Here is a 13,431-nt window from a genome sequence, read left to right on the forward strand (position 1 = left end):
CAAACATAGTAGTCGATACATTTATGTGATTGGGGCTGTTAGCGTGTCTCTCCCATCGCTCGGTGACACTTCTTGTTTCCTGTTTGCTGGGTTCCCAAAGCGCGAGTGACTTCATGAAACACATCTTGCTTCATAATTTCTGGTTTCTTCCGACCAAAAAATATGAATACATATCGAAGATTTTATCGAGCACATTTTATATTGATATCGATTATGCGTCTATTGCGATATATAATGATACCATTTTAACGGCCCAGCCACAGTACATTCTATTGTTCCGTTTTATGTTAAAACTGTATTTTTGAGAGGGTCAAGAAACAATTAATTTCAATGGAAAACATTGATTTGAGATACAAGCGTTTTGAGTTAAGAGTTCCTTCACAGAACCAATTAAGAATGTAAATTGAGGTACTTTTGTACTATATTAAGGTTTCAAACTCGTTTTCATTAAGGGCCACATCGCATGCAGAGAGCCCCTTGTAATATTTATAGATAACTTGCTTTGAAATAGTTTACGGAGAAAAGCATATATTTAAGTACTGTAAATTCTGGACTGTAAGCCGCTACTTTTTTCCCAGGCTTTGCGCTATGCGGCTTATAAAATGGTGCTGCTAATTTATGGATTTTTCTTCCCCCACGTTTACCAAGTTTTGTGCTAAAACATTTTCATTAAACCCAAGCACGGTCCTCTGCAAGGTTTCTCATTGTCATCCCACTGGGTTGAGTTTTTTTCTTGCCCGGATGTGGGATCTGAACTGAGGATGTTGTTGTGGCTTCTGCAGCCCTTTGAGACACTTGTGATTTTGGGCTATATAGATAAACATCGATTGATTGATTGACACTGTGTAAATAACTGATTTTGCAACATATCTGCGGCTTATAGTCCGGTGAGACTAATATAAGCAAAAGCATTTTTTTTTGTATTCTGTGGATGTGGCTTAAACCCTGGTGCGGTCTATAGTCCGGAAAATACAGTATTTATTTTTGATAATAGTACATTTTGTCTCCATATTAAAAGAACAAATATATAAAAAAATAAGGGCTACTTTGATGCACATTACTTCCCGGTTTTCACGGGCCACTTAAAATGAAGTAGCGGGCCAGATCTGGCCCCCGGGCCTTAAGTTTGACATGTTATTTTTTTGTTTTGAATGTGACACCTATGTACTACTGTAGATACTGGCTTGAGTAGACATCCATTTGGTTCTTCAATGGGACCCAAACGAAAGAAAAAATACATCATGCATTTCCATTTCATCATGCAAATGCATTCATCAGAACAAACCCATTTGCTCAGAAAAAGCACAAGAAAAAAAAAGAAAGAGTGCTTTCTTGATGACAAAATAACAAAAATCATTTCATTCTAACAACCAGAAAGTCAATAAAAAAACAAAACGACCGCTTTTCTGTCCCACCCCTGTGTTTGGAAAAGGCTGCACTTAGTGCTTTTCGAAACCAAGTCTATTTTTACGTCTCATCAAATGTAAATACGAATGATTATTCGTAGCAGAAAATCACTACTAAGCCAATTCCAGTCAGAATAACATGAATCTTTGCAGGATTGAAGAGCGCTTCAAAACTTTCCCCCGCACTCTGTTCTTCCAAGTCTCAGCCCTTTCCAGCCTTGTTTTTATCCGCCCAGTGTTATCTGACACGACTGATCAGTGCTTCGAAACCAAATCTCGGGGTTACTTACAGTTGACGATCACGTTGACGTATTTGACATCGGGCGTGGCAACGTCGTTGCTGGCCTTGCATTCGTAGCGCCCCGCTTGGTTTCGCATTATACCGATGATGTCCAGGTACTCCTCTCCATCCAGTGGCTCTGCTGTACAGAAGCAGAATAAGTTAAAATAGCTAGATCAGTGCTTCTCAAAATGTGTTCACCAGCTACCACCTCAGAACACTATTGGCTCTCCAAGTACCAACATATTGACCAAAATCACAGTAGTGTGGTAGGCTTAAGTATTCATTAAAAGCAAGACAGAGTTTTTATTTAACAAGTACAGCCTACAGTAGTCGGATTATAAGGATTTGATTGAAGCCTTGAGTCATGTCATTAAAATATTTACTTAGGTGACTACCACTAGATAAGGGGTGTCAAATGTAGGACCCGTGATTTGCGAGATGAGTTTGCAAGGTATAAGAAATGAGCTGCAATTTTTTATGACCGAAACTGCTGTTCTTAATGTGTCCACTGGATGTCGCAATACCAATTCTGTTAGGCAAGCAAATGTCCCCTCCCCCTTAGGGCAAATGAAACATAAAACCTGCCATTTTATGCATCCTGCTTCAAATAAATTGTGCTTAGGCACCCTCATTTTCCCCAAATGAAAAGTGGATGCAGGTTTCTACCTGTTCCTACCTCCGTTTGTATGGTTTGTTAAGTTAGCACAGGGATAATATGTGGAAATGACAAACGATGTATTTGATGGCTAGAAGAGTTTTTAATATTTATTTTGGTCAACCCTAATGTTTATCGGCCTTGTAGTTACGTTAAGACAAAGTCGAAACTCATTGTGTCCTTTGTTGTGTTTTTGAAACCGTATCAGTTTTATAATATAACTGAAGATGTTTATACTTATTAAATTGTCCTATGCGTGATGTCTGTAGGAGTTTTTTTCATCCATATTTGTGCTTGCTATCGTCATGTAATGACGCTAGCTTTGTTTGCATCAGCTAATATGCTAACACACTTACGAGTGTCTGTGCTAGTATTATTATCTTACAATGGACTTCTTTTTGTATTGTAAGAGTTTCACAAAATCTTCAGTAAAATCAGCTCATTGAGAGAATGCCAAGAGTGTGCGAAAAAGTAATTAGAGCAAAGGGTGGCTATTTTGAAGAAACTAGATCATAAAACATATTTTCAGTTATTTAACGTTTTATGTGAAGTACATAACTCCACATGTGTCCATTTACAGTTTTGATGCCTTCAGGGATAATCTACAATGTAAATAGTCATGAAAATACAGAAAACACATTAAATAAGAAGGTGTGTCCCTTTGGTCTGTATATGTATATATATATATATATATATATATATATATATATATATGTATATATATATATATATATATATATATATATATATATATATATATATATATGTATGTGTGGGAAAAAAATCATAAGACTACTTTATCCCTACAGAACTGTTTCATGAGGGGTTCCCTCAATCTCCTGACGATTGAGGGAACCCCTCATGAAACAGTTCTGTAGAGATGAAGTAGTCCTGTTGATTTTTCCCACGCATACATATATTGCGCTCTACCACGGTATTGAGCACTATTCTCTGGATAATCTAATTAAGATATATATATATATATATATATATATATATATATATATATATATATATATATATATATATGTGTGTGTGTGTGTGTATGATGACATCATCAGCTCAATGTTAAATATTAGATAAAAAAATTATTTAATTATTAAGAACATTAACATGTTTTACCTTGTTAATATATATATATATATATATATATATATATATATATATATATATATATATATATATATATATATGTTTATACATAAATATGTATGTTTATACATATATACACATATACATACATGTATACATATATATATATATATACATACATATAAATACAGTATATGTATGTATATTTAATAATTAAATAATCATTCTTTAATTTAATATTTAACAATGAGCTGATGACAACTTTATATGTGGGTTGTACTTGTATAGCGCTTTTCTACCTTCAAGGTACTCAAAGCGCTTTGACACTACTTCCACATTTACCCATTCACACACACATTCACACACTGATGGAGGGAGCTTTCATGCAAGGCGCCAACCAGCACCCATCAGGAGCAAGGGTGAAGTGTCTTGCTCAGGACACAACGGATGTGACGAGGTTGGTACTAGGTGGGATTTGAACTAGGGGCCCTCGGGTTGCGCACGGCCACTCTTCCACTGCGCCACGCCGTCCCTATATATATATATATATATATACACATATATATATATGTATATATATATATACATATATATATATATATATATATATATATATATATATATATATATATATATATATATATATATATATATATATAAATATATATATGATGACAACGTCATCAGGTTAATGTTAAATATTAGATAAAAAAATTATTTAATTATTAAGAAAATTAACATGTTTTACCTTGTTAATAAATATATATATAAATACATATATATATACACATGTATGTATATACATAAATATGTATGTATATACATACATACACACACATATACATATATATATATATACACATATAAATACATGTATATATATACACACATATATATACAGTATATGTATGTATATTTAATAATTAAATAATCATTCTTTAATCTAATATTTAACATTGAGCTGATGACAACTTTACATATATATATATATATCTATATATATATATATATATATATATATATATATATATATATATATATATTTATATGTATATATGTATATATGTATATATATGTATATATATATATATTTATATATGTATATATATATGTATATGTATATATATATATATATATACATATATATATATATACACATACATACAGTATATAAATTTGTCAACATCAGCTCAATGTTAAATATTAGATAGTTTTCGGTAGATATATGTGCCGAAAAATGCTATTGTTGAGTACTGATATTGATTCCCAGGTATTGGGAATTGGTTCCACGTTGGTTTCGCATTAAAAAGGTACCCATCCCTAGTCCAAAAATATGAATTCTAAGCTAAAATGTAATAGGGCAAAAAAAAAAAAGAAAAGTGCTGCCGGCCGGCAAACAACCCCTGTTACCATTACACAACTCACAGAGATGACCAGATGCCCTGCAACTAGGCAGGGTGGGAAAGTCATTAGCGCAAACTGATAGGACGCTCTTTGCCTGCCGTCGTCTCACACGTTTTTCTCCGAGCACTTTCTAACCCATTAATTGAGGTTATCATGTGACTCTAGACGTTAAGGCACATGATAACATTTGCGGGATAAGCTGTAATACTGTTTCCTCAAATGCTTTATTACTTGAAGGATGGCCTGTGCTGATACACAGTGGAAGTAGCATCATCGACGGGGGTAAAATGGTGAGACTGGGATGCAAATTCTTGACAAATCCATCAATGATTAATCAGGGCCCGATCTAATAACATCACGACTTACAAGTGCTGAATAGCGTCTGAAACCACATACATATAAATATATATATATATATATATATATATATATATACCAATTTTTTTTTAATTATAAATTGCATTTTTTTCATACTCTGGAGCGACTTATGTGTAAAATGATCAACGCATTACCATAAAATATCAAATAATATTATTTATCTCATTCACGTAAGAGACTAGGTGTATATCAGCAATCGTCACGCACACACGTCAACCAATAAACATTTTTTTGGGGGCGGGGCGGGTCATGACAGAAGTACACTGTGAAAAAAAAGATGCTACCTGCTACTACTTCCGTACCTATGAAAATTGATCATTTCAATATTGGCGGTAACTTATAAAAACTGAGAAGGGCTGCACAAAAATGGTACCAAAAAGGAATTCATATACTGCAGGTTACAAGGTAGAAGTGTGACGTCTGGGTGGCATTGTAGTGACGAGTTGTTCTCTCGTGAGTGCAGCGAAGATGGACACAGCGTGAGGTAGGAACAAGTTATTTACACTAACTAAAACAGAGTAAGAACCAAAAACACTTGCTCGAAGGCACTAACAAACAAAACAGAAAGCGCTAGCATGAGCTAGGGACAAACCACTGAAATAGCATGGAAGCTAGTGTACACGAAGGTAGTTACCACAATGCTGGAAAGAGCGACGTCAACTGTAGCGTGAAGCAAATAAGAGTCCAAGAAAGAATGTCAAACAAAGGCGGTCTTAAATAGGGAGATAACTAATCAAGGGCAGGTGCGCGTGATCAAAGGAGATAAATGGGTAACTATGACAACGGAACAAAACCAGGAAGTGCCACAAAGAACTGAGGAAGACAAATACTCGACAGAATGTGTTAACAAACAGAACCGAAACCTGAATATGTCATGATCCAAGACGTGGATCATGAAAGGAAGTAGTGAAAATGAATCAAAAAACGGCAATCGAGCAGCAGAAAGAAAGTTTGGAGCAAGCGAGAAACTTGAAAAGGACTGGCGAAAAGCGGAGGCTACTCTGATTGAAATGAACAAAACTAAAAAAAGCTAATCGCAGGCTAAAAGCTAGGTGGCCAGAGCTCGGGGAACGAATTCAGACGTGCTGCCGGGAGAGGCTTGTCAACCGTACAGGTGGATTTTATCAAATACATTCCCCCCAAAAATGCGACTTATACTCCAATGCGACGTGTAAATGTTTTTTTCCTTCTTTCTTATGCATTTTCGGCCCGTGCGACTTATACTCCGGAGCGACTTATAAATTTATAATCTGAAAAAAAGGTGTGTATATATATATATATATATATATGACAAACCTATCTCGAAATGCTCCAAAACTGGCTATTGGCTTCACTTTAAGCAGATTCAAATGACTTCTTTTTTTAACAAGATGGACCACCGCCTCATTGGCATCTGGAAGTTCGAACGAATCCGTCACGCCCATGGGATCATGTTTTGTTTTTGTCATGTTTGGTTTTATTTTTTGGACACTCACTTCCTGTTCCTGCACTTCCTTGTTTCCTTTGTTACCATGCCAACTCATTAGTTTTCACCTTGTCTTCATGTCACGCCCCTGTCTTCATGTCTCACACCTGTTTGCACTTATCATGTTCATTATTTTAACCTGTAGTTGTCAACTCGATTCATGCCAAGCCGTGCTGTTTAAACATTCTGTCCATGCCACGTAAGTTTTTGGTTTGTTTTAGTTCTGCCTTTGTGCTTTGTCTGTATTCATTGTTTAGTTTTGTAACGCCATTGTGCGCGGCTTTTGTTTGCCTTTTGTTGTAGTTTGTTAGTGTTAGTAATAAATAAATATGTACCTTCATTCACGTCTCACTTGTGCCAACATTCCTTTGCATCGGAGAAACAATTCAAGTCATAGTCCAAGTCTTGACAGAATCTGAATGGAAGCGTGTCTCAGCGGTGGATTGGTAGAAGTAGTGCTAAAGACCTCGCTCTCTGCGCCTGGCCTGCCAGATCCCCATATTGAGTACTTATAAAGGCTTAAATAAATACTCAAAGTTATGTACAACACATGTGTTAAGCTAGGTTTTCTATAATTTTTCATTTTTTAAATATCGAGTGATAACGTTGTCCTATTCTTTTTCAATCACCTGTACATGAAGACGAACACACGGTAAGGAAGGATGTTTTTCTGGGGCCCCAAGAACACAGGAGCCTCTTGGCTTTTTTGAAGTTTGAATATTTAGTTGTTGCCCATATTTAATTTGTAAAAAAAAAAAAAAAAAGAAAAAAGTGATTCATTTTCATATACTGCGCTGGAGGACGTTAATGAAACTGCCTAACAATAAACCCACATAAGAAACCAAGAACTCGCCCTCGATCATTCTACAGTTATAACGTCATTGGGCAGACACGCTCTTTATATACGTCACTCACGTCCGCACGGAGCTGGAGGGAGCGTGGTCTCCGGCTCCGCCTGAATTTCGGGAGAACATTTGTCCTGGGAGGTTTTCGGGAGAGGCGCTGAATTTCGGGAGCCTCCCAGAAAAACCGGGAGGGTTGGCAAGTATCCATCCATCCATTTTCTACCGCTTATTCCCTTTCGGGGTCGCGGGGGGCGCTGGCGCCTATCTCAGCTACAATCGGGCAGAAGGCGGGGTACACCCTGGACAAGTCGCCACCTCATCGCAGGGCCAACACAGATAGACAGACAACATTCACACTCACATTCACACACTAGGGCCAATTTAGTGTTGCCAATCAACCTATCCCCAGGTGCATGTCTTTGGAAGTGGCAGGAAGCCGGAGTACCCGGAGGGAACCCACGCATTCACGGGGAGAACATGCAAACTCCACACAGAAAGATCCCGAGCCTGGATATGAACCCAGGACTGCAGGACCTTCGTATTGTGAGGCAGACGCACTAACCCCTCTGCCACCATGAAGCCCACGGTTGGCAAGTATGCTTCAGCCTATTCCTTTTTCGGTCATTCTTTCTCTTTTTGTGTGTGTGTGTGTATGATTGTTTAATATGTATAATCTGTGCTGGTAAATTGATCACATAAAATGGTTGATTATATGACCGAAATAAACACATTTCATTCATTCAATACCCAAAGTCCATGCGGGGAAATGTGGCCTGTGGTTAAAAGGTTGGTTTGATTTCTTTGACTGGCATAGGGCTTCACGGTGGCAGAGGGGTTAGTGCGTCTGCCTCACAATACGAAGGTCCTGCAGTCCTGGGTTCAAATCCAGGCTCGGGATCTTTCTGTGTGGAGTTTGCATGTTCTCCCCGTGAATGCGTGGGTTCCCTCCGGGTACTCCGGCTTCCTCCCACTTCCAAAGACATGCACCTGGGGATAGGTTGATTGGCAACACTAATTTGGCCCTAGTGTTTGAATGTGAGTGTGAATGTTGTCTGTCTATCTGTGTTGGCCCTGCGATGAGGTGGCGACTTGTCCAGGGTGTACCCTGCCTTCCGCCCGATTGTAGCTGAGATAGGCGCCAGCGCCCCCCGCGACCCCAAAAGGGAATAAGCGGTAGAAAATGGATGGATGGATGGCATTCATTCAATACCCAAAGTCCATGCGGGGAAATGTGGCCTGTGGTTAAAAGGTTGGTTTGATTTCTTTGACTGGCATAGAGATGTGCTTTGTGGCTGCGGTATCACGCCAACCATCTGTGCCCCTGCTCGCTTTCCCAGTGAGTCGCACATGTTTGCCTGCTAAATGCGTAGAAAGAACCACAAAATACCAGTGATGGAGACTTTCAATGCGTTGCCATGGAAATTTTTATTTATTCATTTTAATTGCGGATAACAGATGTGAGAACCCCAAAAAAGAGAATTCAAATGAGAGATGTTTGAAAGTGACTGATTCATCAGTTGAGATCAAGTCAATGGTTATTACACACAGTGAAAGCAACAAAATCAACGCATAATTGGACATGATTTACTCCTTTAAAGAAGCAGTTAACAACAATGCGACATTCACCGCGTCTTTGTTCGCACGTGCAGCAAGAAAGCAACTTAATGCATACGAAGTGCATATTATCTATTTAATGAAGCGTAATGAAGACAGATTGGATAATTTTATGTGTGTGTGTGTGTGTGTCCATGCTAGATATGTGGTGACTTAAATCCTCTATGGCTTGGAGCATGCATTAATAAATGGGCGTGAAGAAGGTTGGTGACTAAAGGGTGCACATTGGAAAAAAGCCTGGCATCACACAGGATGAAATCTATATTTTACTGCTGATCTTGATAGAGGAAAAGCAACTGTTTTTTTTCTCCGCGAGGAAACGAACGCAACAAGACGGGTATTTCGACCACCACCGGGGGCTAAGTGGCCATTAGGAGCTCGGGTGTTTTCCCAGAAGGCCATTTTCATTTTCCTAGAACAATTGTGCCTTATAAACTGAAGCCCTTAGAGTATATTTTTGTCCTTTGGAGAACATATTTGCTCTATTTCATGTTTATTTTGAATATTTTCATTTAAAATTAGACTTAGACAAACTTTATTGATCCACAAGTGAAATTGTTGCATACAGTAGCTCAGTTTCAAAGAATGGAAAGGATACGAATGGAAAGGATAATGCAGGTATTATTAAGTAGACTAAAAATGTACCATAGTAGCAATATAAAATATAACATGTATGTAATATTGACTATCATATGCAGTATATAATCCATACTGATATATTATTATACTATATGTTCAAATAATATATACTCTATATCTGTGGTCCCCAACCACTGGGCCGCAAACCCGGTACCGGGCTGTGATCCGATTGGTACCGGGCCGCAGAATAATTTTTCAATTAATTTTTATTTAAAAAAATAAATAAATAAATGGGTTGTACTTCTATAGCGCTTTTCTACCTTCAAGGTACTCAAAGCGCTTTGACACTACTTCCACATTTACCCATTCACACACACATTCACACACTGATGGAGGGAGCTGCCATGCAAGGCGCCAACCAGCACACATCAGGAGCAAGGGTGAAGTGTCTTGCTCAGGACACAACGGACGTGACGAGGTTGGTACAAGGTGGGATTTGAACCAGGGACCCTCTGATTGCGCACGGCCACTCTCCCACTGCGCCACGCCGTCCCCCCCAAAAAATAAAAAAATAAATATATATATATATATATATATATTAAATTTTTTTATTTTTTTTATTTATTTATTTTATTTTTATTAAATCAACATAAAAAACACAATATACACTTACAATTAGTGCACCAACCACAAAAACCTCCCTTTTTCATGACAAAAACGTCCCTTTTTCATGACAAAGAAAAAAAAAAAAAAAGATTCTCCCCCCCCTCCCCCCCCGGGCCGCGGGACAAATTATTAAGCGTTGACCGGTCCGCGGATACAAAAAGGTTGGGGACCACTGCTCTGTATGACAAATCCCAATCACCATGTATAACATTACAGTATATGTAACAGCTGCAGCGAAAAACAAACCAAAAAACAACTTTACTATATGTCACGGCCCGAGCACATACAAATGCGCATCCACGCAGCTGCAATAAGTCGCCATCAATCAGCGCACCTGTCACTGATCAGAGGACCTGCCTTCGTAAGCCTGCACAACCTGCTATCCCGCGCCAGAACGTAGCAACCTGTCCTGTACAGTAAGCCGAACCTAGCAAGCTCTATGCAATCCTTCTCTCTCTGCGTTTTCTCCCGCGTCGTGTTCAATTGTCTCGGGTCTTCCTTGCAGCGTACCACCCTGTTCCCACGTTTTGAGATGTGTGTCTCGTCTCCCCGCATCCCCTCTGCTTCCCTGGCAGCCTCTTGGATCTCGACTTCCCGGCTGGACACGGACTTTTGAAGTCTCCCTCCTTCTCTTGACCTCACGTCTGACTTCCGACTCTCGAGCCTGCCTTGCCCTATTTAGACTTTCGACTCTCGCTCTACTCACGGTAACACTCAGCAGTTAATTCCCACACATAGTCACACACCACACACTGTTGGAATAATTACCCACTTCATGTTATTTTATATATATATATATATATATATATATATATATTTATATATATATATATATATTTTTTTTTTCCTCGACTTTTTGACCAGTACACTAATTTGACAATAAATGAGATCTTGGTAAAACATGAATACAGTTATGGTGTGGAGGGAGGTGTGGCCAGCGCTTCCTGCAGGAACAGGTGATTAGATTTCCCAGGTGGTACGAGTTGTCTAATCACCTGTTGTCTTTAACAGTAGCGGTCGGGAACAGCAGGAGGAGGAGGGCTTGGAGAGTTTGGAGAGGAAGAACACGGACTGAAAAGTCGAATAGCGTGAACAATTGATGGTAGATAAAACCTTGTTCAACTCTGAACGCCAGACTCCTGTGAACGTGTGTGATCAGCTAGGAAGCGGCTTCCACATATGGTTTGTTGAAATCCTGGGCTTTTTTTTCTGTTAAGGTTACATGCATCCCTTAAAAATGTATAATAAATTCATAAAATAGCAAGTTTAATGAATATTTTCAAAATATGTTTTCTTTCCAAATTCAGGCATTTTAGGCCGCTACAATGAACTAGTGGAGGGACTGGACATCTTGAGGGAGGCTTGAGAGCTTGTCTCTGGAAGCAGTGACAAGAAATCAGACCTAATCTCCAACTCTTCTTTCACGTCTACGCGGGCGTCCGCGTCAATTTATTTTCCTGCCACTGTTCAATTTGGTATGCAGCTTGACGCGAGGCAATTCTGCATAAGACAATGCATTTTGTTGTTTTCACGCACAATAATCTGCAGGCAGCCGGAGGCTTTTGCGGGAGCTGGCAGCAGCTGGCATTTGAAAGAGAATCGGGGACGCATTTAAGGTCCGGGGAGAAGTACACTTCTTTTCCTAAGTGGCTGGGGGATAAAGATTTTCAGGTTGCGGGGTTTAGGCTGCTGTGCACGTTTTGTCATGTCGATTTGGGAACTCTAGACAAGGGGGGAGGGACGGCGGTGCCAAGCGTAAAGTGTCCCCCTGCCTTCTGAAGTAGAAAAGCGGGCATGGACCAGGGGGGCCGGGGGTGGGCGTGTGAAGGCTGTGCAACACAAACCGGCAAACTCTGTTAGGAAATAGATGTGATTTGCATATCCTCATGCATCTTTCATCAGTATTATTTTAACTCTGTGTGAAACACTGCTTTTATTTCGCAAATGCTAATTTATGTTAAGCATCTGATTTTATAGTTGGGTTGCATGGAAATCCGTTTTTTTCCCCTGCATTTTTTTTTTTTTTTGCAAATGAACATAAGATAGACGTCCCTCTGGAACTTTAACTGTCCATCAAAGCATCCTTTTGCAACACTTCATTACCAGGGGACTGTTTTAATCAATGCACTCCTCGTTGCGGGTATAATGATACGCACCATATGCTCTGCGGTGATATCGTCTGTGTGAGTCACATTTTAACTGATAATTCTTTGCGCATCACACTCGGGAGGCGTTGGAAAATAAACGCATGTAATTCCTCATTAGCATTGTTTGATGTCCTGATACACTTGCAGCAATACTCTATAGCAAAGTGGTTCTCAAATGGGGGTACTTGAAGGTATGCCAAGGGGTACGTGAGATTTTTAAAAAATATTCTAAAAATAGCAACAATTCAAAAATCCTTTATAAATATATCTATTGCTTAACACTTCAACAAAATATGAATGTAAGTTCATAAACTGTGAAAAGAAATGCAACTATGCAATATTCAGTGTTGACAGCTAGATTTTTTTCATAAATATTGATGATAAAGATTTCATTTTTTGTGAAGAAATGTTTAGAATTAAGTTCATGAATCTAAATGGATCTCCATTACAATCCCAAAAGAGGGCTGTGGAGAGGCGGAGCCAACGGGCCGACAGCAGGGCAGGGCACGCTGCCCTGCCCAAGATGGCGGCAAGGAGGTGGAGGATGCGGTGGAGTGGAGAGGCGGGGCTTGCTGGGAGCAATGCCTCCACAATCTAAATCAGGTGCGTGGCACATACACCTGCACACAATTGACTCATCTCCTCCTGCTGTATAGAAGGGGAGAGGGACGAGAGATCAGAGAAGGAGTTGGAGTGTTCGCAGCAGATGCAGTGCGTGAAGAGCAAGAGCGAAAGGAAGCAGACGACGACAACGACGACGGCGGCTGAAAAGCGACCCAAACTGCAGCAAAGCTTTATTGCAAAATAAAGAAGTCAAACCTGCTAAAGAGATGTCCTCCCTTGGTGGTCTGCTGAACCCGAGCGACGACAGTAAGAGACTGTCACAAGGGCACTTTA

General features: G+C 39.2%; 1 protein-coding gene across 3 annotated transcripts in view; it reads right to left on the reverse strand.

The window, feature by feature from the left end:
• lsamp (limbic system associated membrane protein) overlaps window positions 1-13,431 on the reverse strand; it is a 946,135-nt gene that overhangs the window by 52,964 nt on the left and 879,740 nt on the right. For 2 of the 3 annotated variants that reach the window (XM_061918977.1, XM_061918975.1), the window contains one exon: window positions 1,697-1,828. In XM_061918977.1, coding sequence (XP_061774961.1) covers window positions 1,697-1,828 — 132 coding nt within the window. The remainder of the gene's footprint in view (window positions 1-1,696; window positions 1,829-13,431) is intronic. The other variant, XM_061918976.1, reaches the window with a different exon arrangement.

The sequence above is a fragment of the Nerophis ophidion genome, linkage group LG13 (genome assembly GCF_033978795.1).
Source record: "Nerophis ophidion isolate RoL-2023_Sa linkage group LG13, RoL_Noph_v1.0, whole genome shotgun sequence".
NCBI classification, from domain to species: Eukaryota; Metazoa; Chordata; class Actinopteri; order Syngnathiformes; family Syngnathidae; genus Nerophis; species Nerophis ophidion.